The 20,285-nt window shown below is 45.7% G+C and overlaps 1 protein-coding gene across 2 annotated transcripts in view; it reads left to right on the top strand.

Annotated features, from left to right (window-relative positions):
* The window catches only part of SUFU (SUFU negative regulator of hedgehog signaling), a 108,578-nt gene that overhangs the window by 15,686 nt on the left and 72,607 nt on the right, over positions 1 to 20,285 (top strand). For both annotated transcript variants that reach the window (XM_067709529.1, XM_067709528.1), the window contains exon 3: positions 17,642 to 17,778. In XM_067709529.1, the coding sequence (XP_067565630.1) occupies positions 17,642 to 17,778 (137 nt within the window). The remainder of the gene's footprint in view (positions 1 to 17,641; positions 17,779 to 20,285) is intronic.

Raw genomic sequence — 20,285 nt, 5'->3', positions numbered from 1 at the left:
CCAGCATCAAGAAGACTCTTTAAAGTCCAAAACTTTGCTGGCCTGTACTTTTCCTGTTCCATCCATTATTGTTGTCACTTTTTAGTTATAAATTTGTGTTTTTTCATTTACAAAGACAGACAGTTGAACCATTTTACCAAAAATGTTGGAAATTAGAGAAGGAAGAAAAAAAATCATCCATAATCCTATCACCTTTTGTTTGCGATCCTACGTCTGTCCTTATGATGATTTCTGTAAACAGTTCATTGTGAGCGATGCTGTGCCCAGTGTATGCAGGGCTTCTGTCTTACGTGAGTTTCTCAGTTTGAGACTAACATCTTCCAAGGCTTCCCTAGTACTTGGCTCATGCTATTTTCTAAGTTCATCTGGCCCACGGCTGCTAGGATTTCCAAATTCTGAAAACAGCACTTTTGCTTGGGATGATGGCTCCTACCCATTGTCATGTTGCATTAACTACATCCGTTTCTCTTGCTGCTTGACTTCTCACGGAAGTGAAGAGCGGTTGAGGTAGTATATGTACCAACTGTGCTGGCCACCCACCTCTCAGTTAATACCTCCATCCTTTTAATGCAAATCACCGTGCATGGTGGTGGTAGTCCTGAGAGTGTGTGCTGTTCCTCTTGTTGTTTGCCCCTTAGAAACTTGATCAGTGATTAGATTTGGTGATCACTGTCACCTGGAAATTAATACCGCAAGCCTCCTTGTCTCTCCCTTTCTTGGGTGTGTGGATACAGAAGACTGAGACTGGGCTTACAGAGTGCCCCAGGTTCCTGGTACCCAAGTTATACAGAAGGTTCACAAGTATAAGTACAATTGCCAAGAGACAGGTAAGATCCTTCTCAGGTAATTGCCTGAAATAAATGAGCTACCATTTAGGACTTTTGAGGCTTTCTGCCATACATAGGAATCAATAATATAATAATACTGTCTGTTTGCAGCAGGATCTGATCAGTGGATCTAGGAGAAAGGATGGCCTGCTGTCCTTTCCTGGCACTGGGTCTACCAGGTGATGGGTGGGTACACTTGGTTCCCATCCAGCATTAATCACTGGCCTGTCTTCTTCATTTGGAGGGTCAGCCGTTCACTCATTACAGGGTTAGTTGTTATTGGGGTAGTTCTGGGTATGAGGTACATAGTAATGAAAAGCATACTCCTGGTCTGGTCTGGTCTTCATGGGGCCTCCAGTCTTTTGGCTGAAGTGTCCTTGAGCAGGGAAACAGTGCAGAGAGGTGGGCTGGTTACCGCCTCAGAACCTTAGGTGTCACGCGGAACCTCCCTGCCTCCTTTTCTGCGGTCTGTCCCTTGAGGCCTAGTGTGGGGCTCTTTGCGAGCAGGAGTCCTGAGGCTCAGAAGTGAGGCCAGGCCTATGTTTGGGGTTGGGCCGTTTCCTCATTTGTAAGTGAGAACATGGGTTCATAGCAGCTGCTCAGAGGGATGTGGTTCACTGGACTCCAGGCCCTTAACTAGCAGGTTAGTGTAAGCTGGTGGCCTTCAGAGGTCCTTTACCTTCCTACTCCCTCCCCTGTCACTCAGGCCTCTTGAGTCCCCGTCATAGAACCAGCTTTGCCATAATGAGGCCAGTCAAGATGTTTTTGTTTCTCAAGTGCTGACCTCCATGTGATGCCTGGACGTGCTTGGAGCCTTGCCTCTGACCAGCAGTTTCCCTTACTCTGATCTCAGGCCTTTCAGCATGAGGTTAGGAGCTCAGGAGCCATGCCTGTGGGGAGGGGTAACTACTAGAGAATGGGGCCTGGCCCAGGCTGCCGGTCCCAGGGGATCAAGCTGGCTGGCTGCACTTTCTGCCTGTGATGGATCTGACTCCTAAATGCTTCTGAAAAGCTTGATTGGTTAGAGGACAAAACAGTGAAATCTGACAGACAACACCATGGCTTGCCCTAACCCCTTCTTCTTCCCGTTCTAGCTTTTTCAATATATCGGATTGCAGACGTGCTGGATTCCCGCCCTCCTGGAGCCAGTCTGGCAATTTTTCATTCCCGTAGCCAGGGGTTTTGCACAGAGAAAAGGCCCAGAAGGAAGGCAGTAGATGAGCAGGGAGCCTTTGGGGTTCGAGCTTTACAGGAGCATTGCTAATGTGGATCCCTTAGTTCTATGCCAGCTCTGTGGCTGGGGGCAGTGTCCACACCATGTCCCTCCTCTGCCATCCAGTGGCCTCCAGTCTCACTTTAGTAATAGCCAAAGGCCATTGCTGCCAAGATTCTTTTATCCACCTCATCCCCTGCTGCTCTCCTTCCTCACTGTGCTCCACCCACTCTAGTCTGCTGCTGTTCCTCCAAAGTGCCAGGCAGTCTCCTGCCTCAGGGCCTTTGCACCTGCTCTCCCCATGTCTAGAAAGCTCTATTCTCAGATAGCTTCATGCCTTACTCCCTCACCTCCTTAGGTCTTTCCTCAAATATCACCTTTTAGTGAGACCTTACCCGATCTCCTTATTTAGAATGGGAACCCTGAACCCCCCTCCATGAAGCAGTATCACCTGCTTAATTTTTCTTTAAAGCACTTATGACCATTTACCTTATTTTACTTAGTTGGCTTGTTTGTTGTCTGTCTGCCCTCCTTCCCACTAGAATGTAAGCTCCCTTAGGGAAAGGATGTATACCAGCTTTATGCATTGTTTCCCCGGTGCATCAACAAATGTTTGTTGAAGGAATGAATAAATGAAAAACTAAAAAAAACCTTGCTTTGGGATTTCTCTGGCTGCTGGGAAAGCATTCTCACAGCAGAGGCAAAGAATTCCTCTGGTCCAGCACCAAGTCTGAGCGTTTAGCTCACTCGGGGATTTCTTCAGTTTGGACCCATGTACTTGTAATAGGGTTGATACTCCATGGGCATTTTCATAGGAGTCAGAGCCTTTCTCTGGGAGGAGGTGTGTGATTTTGTTAAAAAGGTCGGAAGCTTGCTTTATCGGGGTGGGGGAGAACCCCCAGCACCTAGCATGGTGCTTGGTATATGGTAATCCCTTAATTGATTTCCTGAAGTGTGTTTAGTGCACATTACCTTTTAAATGCTGGGGCTGTCATGGGAGCAAGACAGGCAAGATTTCCGTTTTCATGGATTTTACATTTTAATAGGAAGAACATGTAAAAATAAGTACAGTTTTAGATAGCGCAGGTGCCGTGTTGAAAATAAAGCAGGGAGGATGTGCTGCAGATACCCAGGGAGAAGTAGGGGTTGAGGTGGGTGGAGAGGTTACGTTTAGCAGGTAATCAGTGACGGCTTTTCCTTGAAGACACATTTGAACTGAGACTTCAGTGACAAAGTGGCAGCCAGGGCTGTCATGTCTTGCAACTCTAGGGGCACCGTTCATATTATTCAGTGCAATTTGTGCTCCCTGGAGTTGTACAATGCTCTGGTCACCCAACCGTGTGAAGATTGTAGGCAGTGAAAATTGTTAGTTCAGAGGCCCTGAGGTAGGAAGGACCTTGAGGTGTTCAAGGAACAGAAAGAAGGCCAATATGCTTGGGGCTTGGTAAGAAGAGGACAGCGGAGCAAGACGAGGTTGGAGAGTTTGAGGACAATACAAAGAACGTGACATTCAACAAATTATCTGTTATCTGTTGACTGATGAGGGAAGCAAAGGGATGATATTATGGGGGCAGGAGTGGGGTTTTAGGAAACTTTTCTGGTAATTTGGGAACTCAGCACTGGTGTGAAGGCAAGAGAACAGAGTTGAGTGATGGTTTTATTTCCCTAAAAAGAAAACAGCAAAGTGGCTCAAAGGAAATACCATTAAGATATTTGAGTCTAACTTTGGCAGTGACTAAGAGGAAAGCTCATTGCTTTTTAATACTGTCTTATCTTGTTTGTCATTGAACGTCTCAGCCTAATTATCTCTTTGGACAGAAATGGGAATATTATTATCATTTAGCATTTGCTTAGCTGTGACATGATGTGCCCATGTACAGAACACAATAAGTACAATCCTTGCTCTTGGGGAACTGAGATGCTGAAAAAGATTTGTTTCTTCCCATTACCCTCTTTCAGGTGTCTCGATCTGGGGTGGCCGACTTCCCAGAGTCCTGGAGGCTAGTGGGTGGACAGAAAGTCCTTGGACAGAATGCCCTGGCTCTTGGGTCTGTAAGAAGCCCCCAGGCTGTACACCTGTGTGCAGACAGCACCTCGCTTCCCAAATCAGACTGTGATCTTGCCGCCATTGGCCTAGCCTGTCTTTTTTTTTTTTTTAAAAAAAAGATCTTTGTATAGATGCTGCTTTAGCCCAAAGCCAAGAGTGGGGGCTGTCATAGTGATGCCAAGGAACTCAAGCACCAGGCTCTTCCTTGGCCCAGAATTCCTATAGAGCACGGGGCGGGCTTGGAATCCCTCTGGGGACTGACCATTGGGTTCTTTGGTGGTGGATGGGAGTAGAGGAAAGAAGGTACAGTCAGTCTCCAGTAGGGTGGGGTGATCAGCTTTCACCATTCTGCAGAGAAAGCGTCTGCTGCTCTTAGCTTGGTGCTTTTCTTAGATTCAGTTCTCAGTCTGGGAAGCTCTTTGCTCACTGAAAGCCCAGGATAGAGTTAAGCCACCCTAAGTGTTGGGAGCCAGGTAGTTTGTTTAGCTGGGTTCTCAGCTAAATCAGTCCTGGGAGCTACTGTTTTTAAACTTGAGGAATGCTGTGGGAACATGGTACTTGGCTCCCAGCAAGGGATCTCAGGAAACATCTACATGAGTAGGCAAATGCACTCCACGAGTCTGGTTGTCGTAGAAAGAGTATCTGCTACTCAGAGTTAAAACTCAAAGGTGCCTGCCCCGCACTGTAGACTCATGAGAATCCCAGCTCAGTGTGAGGGTGCAGAGTCTCAACTGATACGGTTGTTCTCTTTCTTTCTTTTTTTCCCTTCCTTTAAGATTGTGCAAAATTAATATAATATAGCTGGAAGTGTTTTAAAAATCTTAACTATCAGAATATTACCATATAAACATACTGGAAAAGAATTTTACAAAGTTTTATTACCTCGAATAGTACTTGTGTAGTCGCCAAACACCATTCGAAAACAGCTCATGAAGTATCAGTAATTGTGAATTGTTCAAAATAAAAACATAATCTTTGCAAATGTTTATTTTGTAATTGTTTACTGAATTCTGTTGTAATGGCTTCACTCAAAGCATGGAAGCAGTCAGGAAGAATCTTGGGCCTGGTTTGAGGGATCCAAGGTCAGGAACTTGGGCAAAGCTGGAAGATCCAGGCAGCTCTTGAAGGACGGAGCTGATTAAGCTGCAGAGTCTAGAGGGTAGGGAAGCTAGAGGCATCTGCTGTTGTTCTCAGGGAGAAATGATGAGCAGGACTGCTTCTACTGAGCACTAAGCAAGGGAAGGATGAATACTGGCCTCTCTGTTTGTGTACTTGCTGGTGCTGGACACTGTGCCATCCATTAAAAGCCTCCCAACTGCCCTATGAAGCAAATATTCTTCTCCCAGTTTAATAGGTGAGGAGACTCCAGGGCACATGGAAATTAACTTGCCCAAGGGTCAGCTAGCAAGTGGTGGAGCTGGGCTTTGTGTCAGCTCAGGTGACCTCCACTGCCCGTATGCTTGCCTATGTCACTGGACTCTTCTCTAGCATCTTATTAGGACCCTAGGGTAGTACAATTTTATGCAATTTCTTCCCTAAGTCCACCCTGGGACCTCCAGAGGGTTCAAAGAGCCCAAGAGCCCAAGACTAAGAATCTCTTGTGTCTCCCTTCCTCACTTCCCAGCTTCCCTGCACTGCTGGGCCGGCTCACCACTCTGCCTAAGCCCTTCAGCTCATAACCTTGGGCTGGCATTTGCCTCCTTATCCCTTGCCCAGTATTCTAAATCTTGTAAAACTTTGCCTCTTTTCTCAGATTTAGTCTAGTTAGTAAATATTTTAGTCTCACTCTGTTCCCTTGTTCAGCAAGCCTTCACTGAGCACTTCTTTGCCAGTCACTGGTGGTGCAAAAAGGGGCAAATCCAGTCCTAATGGGAGAGCTAGGAAGGCAGTTACAGTACAGCAAGGAGGGTCCTGTGATGGTGGTTTGCACAGGAGTAAGGAAGAGTGGTAGGTGCCCTATATTGGTCAGGGACCCAACAAGAAAGAGTTTGGTACCTTCAAAGTAGGATGACTGGGGGAGGGTTTGTTTATAAGGGAAGGGCACCATAGAGGATAGTGCACTAATGCAGGGCTAGCGGTTGGCTTGGCTGCTGCTCTCCTAGCGCTGACGGGACCAGAGGAGGGAGTGAGATTTGAGAACCTAGAAGGAAAGAGTTGTGTAGAGTGTCCCTCCTCAGAGTGACCTTTAGCCCTAACCTTCAGTCGAGGAGCATGGCCAGCCTCAGGTAGTCTCAAAGGGAGGGAGCCCTGATCTCTCTCTCCTTCCTCCCTCTGATTTCCTTTAGGGCTTCCACTGGCTGAACCCAAGTGGAAGCCAGAAGGCTCAGAAGCCCCACAGAGGTCAGCCTTAAAGGGCAGAGAGCAAGGTGGGTGTGTTGGTTTTCTATTGCCGCAATACAAATTACCACAAATTTAGTAGCTCAAAATAGCACACATAATCTCACATCTCCTCTGGGTCAGGGGTCCAGGTGTAGCTGAGCTGAGTGTTCTGCTTAGGGTCTCACAAGGCTGCAATCAGTGTCAGCTGGCCTGCATTCTCATCTGAGGCTCCATTGGGGAAGTATCTAGTACTTCCAAACTCCCTCAGGTTATTGGCAGAATTTCTTTCCTTGCAAGAGTCCTGGAAAGTTCTTCAGAGCCAGCAATGGTGATAGCAACTGCTAGCAAGACATGGTCTTACATAATGTAACATAATCATGAGAGTGATATTCTATCACCTAGCCATGTTCTGTTGGTTAAAAGCAAGTCCCAGGTCCTACCCGCATTCAAGGAGGGGGGATTCCGGGATTCCCCTGGTGGTCCAGCAGTTAAGACCCCACACTCCCAATGCAGAGGGCCCGGGTTCGATCCCTGGTCAGGGAACTAGATCCCACATGCCGCAATTAAAGATCCCGCACGCTGCAACGAAGATCCCGCGTGCTGCGACTAAGACCGGTGCAGCGAAATAAATAAATAAATACTTGAAAAAAAAAATGGAGGGGGGATTCCACAAAGGCATGAACACAGGAGGCAGAGGTCGTGGGGGCCACCTCAGGATCTGTCTGCCACGGTGGGGATGGACCTAGAAGAGCAAACCGAAGATACTCAGCACAGGTACCCAGCTCAGAGAAGGTAACACCTGAGCTTTCCTGAAGATGAGCAGAGGGCAGAGAAAAAGGGAACAACCTGTGCAGAGTCTCAGAGGTGAGGAAGTCATTAGTGTGTCAGGGATCTGCCAGTCATTCATTCATTGTGAGGCCGAGGAGGTGAGGGCGACCCAGTTCCCGGTGGTCTTGTTGAGAAGTCTGCACTTTACCCTGAAGGTTTGGAGTGGGGGTGGGCATTGGAGGATTTTTTAGCAGGGGAGAGGTACATCATATCCCATTTTGAGAACATCAGAGTGAAGAACTGAATAGGGCAGGAGGCAGGAGATCAGTGAGGAAGAGCAGTGTTGGCCATCCAAGTGTAGGATGAAGGGAGTATAACCAACATATTATAATAACTTTAGATGAAATATAACCTTTAGAAATTGTAAATCACTATGTTGTACACCTGAAACTTACATAATACTGTACATCGACTCTACCTTAGGGGAAAAAAAAGGCCAACCCATGGTGTGGCAGTGAGGATGGAGAGAAGAGAACAGATTTGAGAGCTGCTGAGGAGGGAGGAGGAAGTGTCAACAGACCTCAGTGACTGCCAGCCTGGCTGCACAGGAGGACAGGGAGGGCTGGAGCATGACTCCTGGGATTCTGGCTTAGTGGCTGTACTAGTTTCCTATTGCTGCCATAACAAATTACCACATTGATTATCTTACAGTTCTGGAGGTCAGATGTCTGACATGGGTCTCACTGGGCTAAAATCAAGGTGTCAGTTGGGCTATATTCCGTTTCCTTTACCAGCTTTTAGGGGCTACGTGCCTTCCTTGGCTCATGCCCCGTCTTCCAGTTTCAAAACTGGCAATGCAGGCCAAGTCCTCATGTCACATCTCTTTGACCTACTCTTCTGCCTCTCCCTTCCACTTCTAAGCACTCGTATGGTTACCTTGAGCTCACCCAGATTATCATCTAGCATCTCAAGATCCTTAATCACATCTGCAAAGTCCCTTTTGCCATGGAAGGTAACATATACAGGTTCCACGGATTAGAATGTGTATATCTGGGGAGCCATTATACAGGCTACCATAGTAGTACTCGTCTTCAGTTAGAGAAAGATGGAGAAGGATCACGTTTGGGGAGATACTGAGTTCAGATTTGTATGTACTGAGTTTGCGGTGTCTGGGTTTGGTCCTTTGCTTGGGGATAGATTTGGGAATCCTCAACACAGACCTGGTGCTGGAAACCATTTTATGAGGTTACCTGGGGAAACTATGTGTGGTAAGGAGGTGGCAGGAGCTGAGCCCTGGAGAAAGCAGGGCTCGGGCTTTTGTCCCTCTTTCTTCACCTAGAAAGTCCCCTAGGGGACAGATAGAGGCCATGCATGGAGAAATGCTCACAGTCTGTTTTCCCTAGTGAAGTGGTTTCCAGTGATGCCCTCTGTTTGCCAGGCAGCTCTTTATTCTCTGCATGGGTGTAAGGGGCAGAGTAGTGGCCAATCCCAGGGCGTCATGGGGCTTGGGCCAGCACTGAGGGCCTTGGAGCAGACTGACCTTCTCAAGAAACTTGGTGCAGATAGTAAAGGCAGCTGGTGCTCCAAGCATGTGCTGGAGTTTGGATGTATGGTCCTTGCACTTGCTTGGTGTTGCCCTGGAAGGCAGAGAGCTTGTGGAGAAGAGATAGGCAGCCTCCTGTGCCGAGCCCCAGAGCTACTGGAGGTCTTCGTTTCAGTTCTTTCTGTAATCGCTGGGTCCAGCTGGGGATGTGTGTTTGCACTTGGAGGGAGGACACCAAAGGAAAAGCTTTTCTGTCTGTTCCCCTGGGATGGGACCTAGAGGCTCCATTCTTCTGGGAGAGAATATCAAACTCAGTAAAGCAGGGAACAAAGCCTGATCCCAAGGAGGAGGGCTGGTTGGAAGGGAAGACCAGCCCCAGGATAAAGACCTGTTTTTACCCAGTTCTCCAGCCAGCCTGGAACCAGTGGGTAGGGGAGGAAGGACAACGTGAGCTTTTTTTTTTTTTTTTTTTTTGGCGGTACGCGGGCCTCTCACTGCTGTGGACTCTCCTGTTGCGGAGCACAGGCTCCGGACGCGCAGGCTCAGCGGCCATGGCTCACGGGCCCAGCCGCTCTGCGGTATGTGGGATCCTCCCGGACCGGGGCACAAACCCGTGTCCCCTACATCGGCAGGCAGACTCTCAACCGCTGCGCCACCAGGGAAGCCCAACAGGAGCTTTTGTAGGGAATGAAGTGACATCAGTCTTGATTCTGGAATTGGACTGGGCTGTCCTCCTGTGCCATATGTCTCCAGAGGAAAATGGTCCCCTCTTCCTTTTCTTCTGACACCAGCACTGAGCTTGAGACTGAGCCACAGTCTGTAGACCTGACTTCAGAGGTACTACCTTCACAAGGTCAGTGGCATTCTTAGCTGGCCCAGCGTTTCTTGCTTCAGAAGTATCCAGGCCACCCCTAGAAAAAATGGGCACTGACCACAGGACTCTCCTGTCATACCATGAGTGTCCAGTATGGACACTTAGCCAACAGGTTCTGTGAGAAGCCTGGCAGGCTAGATGGGCAGATACAGTAGTGAACAAGACACAGTCCTGCCCTTGTGGGGTTTACAGTCTAGACTGGAGGGTATAAATGGTAAAAAACTTCGAAAATACAAAGAAGTTTGAAAAAGAAAAATTGTATTGTGATAGCCACTATAATATTCAATAATTTTATTGCATTTTCTTCCTTTTTCTCGTATATTTTTACATTGTGTGTGTCAAATATTTTGGATCACACATTATAGTAAGTTTTGTTTCATGCTTTTTTAAAACCATTTGTTTCTAGTAAAATATATATAACATGAAATTTATCATTTTAATCATTTTTGATGTATTTAGTGGAATTATTATTACCACCAGCCATCTCCAGAACTTTTTCAACTTCTCAAACTGAAACTCTATACCCATTAAACAATAACATCCCATTCACCTCTTCCCATAACCCCTGGCAACCACCATTCTGTTTTCTGCCTCTCTGAATTTGACTACTCTAGGGACCTCATGTGAGTGGAATCATATAATGTTTGTTCTTTTGTGACTAGCTTACTTCACTTAGCATAATGTCTTCAAGGCTCATTCATGTTGTAGCATGTGTCAGAATTTCCTTCCTTTTTAAGGCTAAATAATTTTCCATTGTATGTATATAGCACATTTTTAAAAATCCATTCATTCGTTGATGGACATTTGGGTTATTTTCACATTTGGGTTATATTCATTTTATTGAATAAAGCTGCTGTGAACATGGGTGTACAAACTCTGTTCAAGTGCCTGCTTTCATTTCTTTCGGTTATATACCCAGAAGTGGAAATGCTAAACCATCGGATAAATCTGTGTTTAATCTTTAATCTATGTTTATTTTATTTTTTTGAGAAACCGCTATACTGTTTTCCACAGTGGCCGCACCATTTTATATTCCCACAAGTAATGCACAAAGGTTCCAATTTCATGATCATTTAAAAAAGTTATTTATATTTTTATCTTATAGTTAGAAGTAGGTGAACAGCAAACAATAGAGGATATAGAGTGGGGTTCTGACTTATACTTCCTGTTCCTCCTCACCAGTTAGAGGCGGAAAACTCTTTGCCTCTCAAAACTCAGGAATTAGTCCTCCTGCTTTCAAGAAGTCTCATTTTGGGCTTCCCTGGTGGCGCAGTGGTTGAGAATCTGCCTGCCAACGCAGAGGACACGGGTTCGAGCCCTGGTCTGGGAAGGTCCCGCATGCCACGGAACAGCTAGGTCCTTGAGCCACACTACTGAGCCTGCACGTCTGGAGCTTGTGCTCCACAACAAGAGAGGCCGCGACAGTGAGAGGCCCGCGCATCACGATGAAGAGTGGCCCCTGCTCGCTGCAACTAGAGAAAGCCCTTGCACAGAAACGAAGACCCAACACAGCCAAAAATAAATAAATAAAATATAAAAAAAAAAGAAAAGGAAAATAAACTTGTTAAAAAAAAAAGTCTCATTTTTAATGACCATGTAATGTCCCACCACACAATGCACCAGAACTGATAATACCCCTACTTGTAGAATATTTAGATTGTTTCTAAATGTTTTATAAATACCACAGAATATATTTATAGAAAAGACTTTTTCCAAACACAAGAGGGAAAAGCTGCTACCCCTCATATATACATAAAATAAGGAATTGGCTCATGTAATTATGGAGGCTGGTAAGTCCAAAATCTATAGAGCCAATGTTACTAGGTCCATTGCAATCAGTGTGGAGTCATGGATTTTTACTTTAATAGGTTATAATTTGTTAATACCATTTGTTTTGATGCTCAAATTGTCCTAGATTTGGCCAGTGGGAGCCCTTCAGTTTGGCTTCTCTCTACTTTTGACATGTTCCCATCATTCTTCAAGTACTTACTTACCTTCTGGCACAATGAAAAGTTCCAGGCTCATTTTGTGCTTTCCCAACCCTAGATTCAGCCATTTCTCCAGTGAGCTCTTTTCTTTTAATGGCAGATGGTATTTAGGCACCAAAATCTGAGTGCTAGGAGTTATCATTGCTTTTGGGGTGTCACTTAGTGGAGAGAGCTAGGGAATACACACACATATATCACACCCACACCCACATCTTTATCTATTTCTATATCTATTCCTCTCTTAAATACCATATTGATACCTTTAATTCCAAAATTATACCTATGAGGCTCATTCTGTCCATCCTTTTTTATGTATTTCTAACTTTGAAATGTTTACCAGTTTTTAACATTTCTGACAATGAGAGAAACCTGGCTCTCATTATCCACAGTACATTTACACAGAAGGTAGTTTCAGAATTACCAACTCATAACACTGCAAAAAGTAAACCTACTAACCAGGGTTCAGTATTTTACTGTACTTTTTGGCTTTAGCCTGATGACATATGGTCAACATACTGTGTACGTAAGGTACTTGGGTGGCTTCTTTTTTTCCCCTCTTCAGTGTGGTTATATTGTTCATTGAAGTACAGTTCAGTTCACTAATTTATGTTTGTATTACATTTAGCATTTTCCTCCATCCTTGTTTATTTTGAGTATGTGAAAGCATTATCATTGATCCAAAAAAATGTATATTCAGAGAAATGTCATACACTCATACATCCCACACCACGCAGTACTTTCCACCTGATTCCCTCCTATTGCTATTGCCTGTAGATAACCAATCTTACTTCTGATTTATCCTTCCTGTGTTGCTTTTTGCAGAAATGAGCAGATACATGTACATTTTCCTGTCTTCCCTTTTCTGTTCCTCAAAAGGTGGCATGCTATAGTACTCGTTTGTTGTTTTTACTTAACAGTTTCCATATCAGTTTGTAGAGCTCTTCCTCATTCTTTCTTATATCTGCATAGTACTCTTCGGACCACTCTCCTATGAATGGGCGTTTAGTTGCTTCCAATATTTGGGGATCACAAATTCTTAGAGTGGGATCGCTGGGTCAGAAGGTAGACGGTATGATGGGAGTTCCCTGGTGGTCTAGTGGTTAGGATTCTGGGCTTTCACTGCTGTGGCCCAGGTTCAATCCCTGGTCAGGGAACTGAGATCCTGCAAGCTGTGCAGCATGTCCAAAAAAAAAAGGTAAACAATATGTAATTTTGTTAGGTGTTGCTAACTTCCCCTCCAAAGAGGTTGTACTAATTTGTATCCCCACCAGCAACATATGAAAATACCTTTTTCATAGCCTCATCAATAGATTGTAATGTCATACTTTAAAATTTTTGCCAATCTGAGAAGTGATAATGGTATCATTGTTTTTTTAATTTGCTTTTGAGTTGCAAATGAGTGAGATTGACCATCTTGTTGTATGCTTAAGGGGAATATATCTATAGCTATAGTTTGTGAATTTTTTTTACTATTAGTTCTTTGGGTTTTTTTCCCTTCAGGTTTTAAAAACAGCTTTATTGAGATAAAATTCACATACCATGCAGTGTGCGGTTAGTGGTTTTTAGTATACGGTTTAGTGGTTTAGTGGTTTTTAGTATATTCAAGAGTTGTGTAACCATCACCATAAACTAATTTTAGAACATTTTTTATCACCCTCAAAAGAAACCCCACACCCATTAGCAGTGACTCTGCATTTGTCCTTAGTCCTCAGCCTGAGGCAGTCACTGATCTACTTTCTGTTCCTATAGATTTGCCTATGCTTGACATTTTATGTAATATAAATATATAATATATTACAAATTATATTATTTATCATATCACATACATGGATTCATACAACATATGGTCTTTTGTAACTGCCTTCTTTCACTTAGTGTGATATAATGCTTATAGTGTTCCAGGTGGTTTCTGAATATTTAATCCTCACAACAACTCTGAAATAGTTACTGTTATTATCCCCATTTTATAGATGAGAAAACTGAGGCATGGAGAGGTTAAATATTTTGCCTGAGGTCACACAGCAATAAGAAGATGGGCTTTGGAGTCAGGCAGACCTCAAGTCTGAAGTCCACCACTTGCTTACTGGATGACTTACAGAACATTACTTAAACTCTCTCAAGTGTCTTTTTCTCATATGTTAGTTAAATGAGGATAACAATGGCTGAGTCACAGGGTTGTTGGAGAATTAAATAATATGGCATCAGAAAAGTGCTTAGTACAAGGCCTCAAACTTAGTAGGTATTCAGTTAATTGTAGTGGTTATTAGTAGATAGAGCCAGGTAAAGGCCTGGCATACTTGACAGGGTTGGCCCTGCTTCCCCTAGCATTTAGGTGTATCTGAGATGCCAGCTTTTTTTTTTTGATATAATTCACATACCATGAGATTCACCCTTTTAAAGTGTACAATTCAGTGCTTTTTAGTATATTCACAAGGTTGTGCAATCATCACAATTATTTAATTCCAGAACATTTCCATCACTCCAAAAAGAATCTCTATACCCATTAGGAGTCATTCCCCATTCTCTCCTTCTCCAACCCCTGGCAACCACTAGTCTTTCTGTCTCTGTGGAGTTGTCTATTCTGGACATTTCATATAAATGGAATTATACAATATGTGGTCTTTTGTATCTGGCTTCATTCACTTAGCATAATGTTTCCAGGGGTCACCCATGTTATAGCAAATAATCAGTACAGCATTCCTTTTTATTGCCAAATAATGTTCCATTGTATGGATATACTATGTTTTGGTTATCCGTTTATATGTTGATGACATTTTGGTTGCTTCCACTTTTTGGTTATTATGAATAATGCTACTGTGAACATTAGTGTACAAGTTTTTGTGTGAAAAATGTTTTTGGTTTTCTTGGGTATATACCTAGGAGAGGAACAGCTGTGTCATATGGTGTATTTAACTTTCTGAAGAACTGCCAGACTGTTTTCCAAAGCAGCTCTGCCATTTTACTTCCCACCAGCAAAGTGTGAGTGTTCCAGTTTCTCTACATCCTCGTCAACACTTGTTACTGTCTGTCTTTTATTTTGGCCATCCTAGAGGGTATGAAGTGGCACCTCATTGTAGTTTTGATTTGAATTTTCCTAATAATTAATGGTGTTGAGCATGAGATGCCAACTTTTAGGTCAGCTTTTTCTGCTTACCCACACTCTAGAAAGTCTCTCCCAGGTTCCTGTTTGTCTGATTGGTACCTTCTTAATCAGGTGCTTTGGGGGAGACCTTTGGGCAGGTTCCAGTGGTTGCACAACTATGTCAGGATTCAAGGCACATGTTTTTCCTGTTGGCAGGTTTAATGTTACTCTTGAGGCTGGCACAGCCATTGCCTAGGCTCACTAAACTGCTGGGACAAAGCCAGCTTCTCCCTTGAGCACCTCAGTGAGCAGGATCAGAAGTTCTTGAGCTGGAAACAATCTTGAGAGGCCGTCTCATCCATCCTTCTGCAACAAGACAGTTAGAACCCCTCCCTGCCAGACTGGGGGGGATCTGTAGTATATTCCTTTAAGAATCTCTGTAGGAAGAAATTCCACTGGGCCCCTTTCCCACCAGCCAGTATTTTAGCAGCCTTCGGCGTTAGAAAGATTCTTTGCTCTGACCCAGATCCCACCTTCTGCAGCACGTGCCGATTTCCTCTCATGCTTTCCTTTCTTGGAGGATGCACGAGACAGCCGCTCTCCAGGAGGGGCTTCATCGTCTGGTCAGATAAATCTGCTTTGGCTGGAGAAGCCCTCACTTGAGGGAATGCAGACCAGGCCAGGCCTCTCCAGGGGACCTTAAAGACTGAATGACCTTGTCACTGGGCTATTGCCTGAGCAATCTGCTTTGAAGAAGAGGCCTTCTGACAGGCTCCAGGTTGTGTGTTTATCCTGAGGCTGGGCCATTCCAAACTCATGTTTCAGAGTTTAGAGGTTGCATCCAGCCAGCCTGGTGGGTGGTAATCAAACGCAGGTGGAGACCATCTGGCCAGACCTGTCCGTCTCAGCCAGCTGAGTGAGGGCCGGCCTGCCCACCGCAGAGCTGGCCCAGAAAGCACCCCGTGTGGAGGCAGATGGCGTAGAAATGCGTGTGCGTGCATGCACACCCATGCACGCGTGTGCGTGTGTGCACAGCCCTCGCTGCTTGGATGCATGTGGCTACTCTCTCTGCATCTGAGGTTTCACCCCATCGCACAGTCTGAGGAGCATGTTTCTTTTAGTCTGTTTCTCAAGTTTTTGCGGTTAGAAATCATGTATTTTTCTTGGCCTGAGATGAAAGCCCTGGGAGTAATGGTCTAATACATTTTACAAAGCTGCCTCTAATTGGCGGCTGCTTGAAATCTTCCCTTTGCCCTAGTGACCCATCTCCCTTTGTAGGGTTTTAACTCCAAGTCAGTCTTGCATTACCCCAGGTTTTCATACCCCTCGCGAGCCTATAGCCCTTGGGAGGCAGCTCTTACAGCCTCAGCTTGCTTAGCTATTCCCTCAGCCTTTCTGCATAGAATTGCCCCCACACAGGGCAATTCAGCAAGGAAGGAAAATAGCTTACACTGCATCCTGCCAAGCATCTTCTAGCCCGGTCTCCAAAATTCTAGGAGTGTACCCCCAAAAGGGAGTGTGCCTCCCACAATTATAGATACTCAGAGAAAATAGTGATTCTAAGGCTCCTTTTCAGTCCTTTAAAGGACTTAGCTTATCAGAGGTGAGCTCCTCACTGCAGCAAGTGCAGGAGGGCTGGACTAACTCCTGGGTACACAAGCAGGGCTAGCCCTGATGTCAGAGCTTCTGAGACGTTAGCACCTCTTTCTGCCCAGTCTCCCGGCCCGGCCCCTTGGAGACGATGATGGTGATGATGGAGGAAAGATGCCACGTGGAATCCCAGGGTTGGGCACTGACTGCATCACTGCCCCTTCAGCATTCTCCCCTCTGACCGCCTGTTCCGGTAGCTTGGCGCACAAGGAGGTGTTGGCTGTCATCTTATTTTATGGCTTGTATTTGTATGCTGAGGAGTTTAAATGTGTATAATCATTGTGGCTCATGTTTGTACAAGATATTATTACTGAAAATTATATCATGAACATAGTTTAACTTTTAGCCCTTCCCATGCTGGCAAGCCTCCTGTAACTCTCAGGAGCCCCTCCCTGAATGCTTCCCTCACCCCAGGAGGCGCCACCACCAACCAGCGTTGCTCTCTCGTCCACATCAGTTCCCTCTCTGGCAGAAGTCCATTTCAGGGACTCCTGTGGACACTCAGCCTCCTGGGCATTTCCTAGCAGACAGCGAGGCAGGCACTGCTCCCCCTGCCTCATCTCCCTATGATGTTTGTGGCCACCATCATTCTGGGCCACTTGGGGATGGGAAGGGAGGGCAAACTCTGCTTCCTCAAGGTTCCAGTGATTGAAGAGTACACACAGGGTGCCAGGTTTCAGGAAGAGCATGTGCTGATTGATGAGTGCATGTGGGGTGCTGGCTTTCAGGAAGATCATGGGCCCGCCCAGTATTTGGATATTTGGAATCTGCTTTGGGACCCATCCTCAAATGCTGAGTTTGGAGGCCAGCCAGTTTAGCCCAAGGATTGTCCCCTTGTGGGGCAGGGTGGAGGTGGGAGTGGAGAAAGGGTCTCATCCTCATACAGTACGACATATATCCTTAGCAAAGTAAGTAGGTGCTTATTAATACCTTGAAGGAATAAAGAGTGTAAGGGTTATTTTCAGTAATGGAAATCTTCCCTTTGCCCTAGTGACCCATCTCCCTTTGTAGGGTTTTAACTCAATGATACAGAAAGGAATGTTCCAGAGCCACAAAACCTGGAACTCGTAATTCAGAGTACCAGCAGGGGAATTTGATTGGCGGGGCTGAGGTCATACACATGTGCTGTAGCTGGCAGGAGGGCAAGGCTAGAGTTCTTGTTCCGTATTGGCTATCGAGGTCCTTCCTCCCCTCAAGGCTCAAGATTCTTCCGACTAGGGGGTTTGGATGCCGAGCCTACCCAAAAAGGGAAAGAACTTTAATTAGACAACGAAACAGTGTTTTCCCTAAGGTAGTTAAACAAAAAACATTTGCTTTTTATTCCTTCCAGATTCACAGGAGCAGATGGACCTAGTGGTTTTGGCTTTGAGTTGACATTTCGTCTGAAGAGAGAAACAGGGGAGTCTGCGCCCCCAACATGGCCAGCAGAACTAATGCAAGGCTTGGCCAGATATGTGTTCCAGTCAGGTAAGAGCCCCAGGAGCTGGCTGGTGTGCTTGTCCTTTCACCATGAGCCTGCTTGGGTTGGGAACCTGAAGGTATATTTTGATGTCCGTGGAAGGACCTTTCCTGGGAGTGCTATACCGCATTTGTACCATAAGGGTGGCTTGTTTCCTGGCGTTTCCTGGGTGGAAAGCTGCCTGGGCCATGGGAGGGAAGGATATGTCATATGACCTCCTGCAGCGGGAGTCCCTGACACCCTGAGCCTTGGTTGCAGTCTGCCAGCCATACTTCTGATTCCCAGCGAGCCAAAGGCCAGCTCAGCATGGAGCTGACCAGCACTTCCTCTGTCTCCCCCTTTTCCCACAATTAGCACACTCTTTCCTCCCTGATGCCAGTGGCCTAGCCACCTCCATTTCTGGGGCACGAGCACACATGTTAATCTTGGCTAAGTCTAGTGTTCACAGTAGAGGATAGGGCAGAGAGAGAACGAATTACCTTGAACTTGCTCGCTCACAGTGTGAACGGGAAGTTGGAATCAGGCAGGACCTTGACAGTCAGAAATACTGTTTGATTCACATGATTCAAGTGCCCTCCAGGGGATGGTCCTGTGCCCCTGGTGCCCTTCTGGAGACTGCTAATATGGAACCGGAAGTGGGGACTTTTGTGCTGGGAGCCTTGGTCGCATGCTCTTGACTCAGCCTGCCTCTAGTCCTCAAGTGGAATGAAATGTCGGAGTGGAATTCAGTACCTTTTATGGAGGGTTTCATATCATCTGAATGTTTCTGTGTGGTTAATTAATTGCTCAGAAACATTTCCCATATGACTTTCTATTTTGTGTCTTTGGTTTGGTAAGTAGTTTTCAAATGAAAGCCAACACAATTTTATCCAACTCTTGCTCTTTGACTGTCATAGATAGGAGCAGACTAGCATCTAGGCCAGGGTCTCTCAAAGTATGGTCCTTGGACCCCTGCATCAGAATCAGCTGGAGAGCTTGTTGCAAGCACACATTCCTGGGCCCCAGAGGAGATCTCTGACTTAGAATCTTTGGTGGGTGATGTTCCCAGATGCTCTGGTAGAGACTAAATTTGGAGAACCATAGATCTGGCAACTTCTCTGAGTATAGTGACTTTTTTTTCAGCCTTGAGTAGGCTATAAATTGGGGGTGCAATTGACCATGTAGGTTGAAACCCTCTGTCCTCGTTTCAGACCCCTGGGGGTCAGTTGTTGGCTGGTTGGCCATCATGTAATGGGACTGATCCTTAACTACCATCTATCATTGTGTAGCCTATGGGATAGTACCCTTTTGAAGGCTACAGTGGGTCTTCTGTAAGCAAGGGTTCCCAAACCTGGCTGCTCATGAGATCCTCTGGGATCTCAACACACTGAGTCCCAAACGCTCCCGGAGGGCTCTGATTCAGTCGGTCAGAGGTGGGACTGGGGCATCTGTTTCTTAACCAGCTTCCCAGGGGATTCTAATGCAGCTGGTCTGGGGATGTTGTTTGGACTCTAAAGGACTGTTGATGGGAAGAAGTATCATTCACAGGGGCGGGGGAAGCAGGCTGCTTGAAGCAGCTGGCTCATGTGATTTGGTACTATCCTAGCGTCTAGGTCTGCACAATCTTTTTTTTTTAAGATTTATTTATTATTTATTTTTGGCTGCATCGGGTCTTAGTTGTGGCATGGGGCATCTTTCGTTGCGGCATACAGGCTCTTCGTTGTGGCACGCGGGCTTCTCTCTAGTTGTGGCGTGCGGGTTTTCTCTTCACTAGTTGTGGCACGCAGGCTCCAGGGCACGTGGGCTCCAGGGCACATGGGCTCTGTAGTTTGCGGCAAGTGGGCTCTAGTTGAGGCACACAAGCTCAGTAGTTGTGGCACATGCATGGGCTTAGTTGTCCCGTGGCACGTGGGATCTTAGTTCCCTGACCAGGGATTGAACCTGCGTCCCCTGCATTGGAAGGCGGGTTCTTTACCACTGAACCACCAGGGAAGTCCCCTGCACAATCTTTTAATGTTTTAAGATTGTGCCAGGAGTCTACTGCCTGAACCCACTGTGTCCCCTTCTCTCCCTTCTTTGATGCCTGTAACTGATGCCGATATAGAACTGTCTTTGAGAAAACAGACCTTTCTTCAGTCTAATGCTCTCCCAACTGACCTATTTCACCTCCTGGAAAATAGACATTTCTTGACATGGAATTTGATCTACTATAGGAAATGGGGCTCTAAAGACTAGGCAACCTCTTGCTTGTATAGACAGGTAGCTTCCTGCCCAGTGCTTAAGCCAGTACATTTATATGTTTGTTTGCACTTAATGTACCTGCTCATGTGGATCAAGATCAGAGAAATGTAGAACAGGTGTTATGAATCACTGTCAGGTGGAGTCAAGCAGATGAACCTCTGAAATAGTTCTGATGTTATAGTTCTGAAATAATAACGCAAGTGGGGAGAAAAGCGGGATTTGATTTGCAAGGGTTCATTTCAGCCACACAGTAAACATCACAGTGACTGTTTTGCAACACTAATGTGATCATTGA

This window comes from Pseudorca crassidens, chromosome 16 (assembly GCF_039906515.1).
Source record: "Pseudorca crassidens isolate mPseCra1 chromosome 16, mPseCra1.hap1, whole genome shotgun sequence".
Lineage (NCBI taxonomy): Eukaryota > Metazoa > Chordata > Mammalia > Artiodactyla > Delphinidae > Pseudorca > Pseudorca crassidens.
The sequence above is the reverse complement of the archived record's forward strand: the minus strand, read 5'-3'. Positions and strand labels throughout refer to the sequence as shown.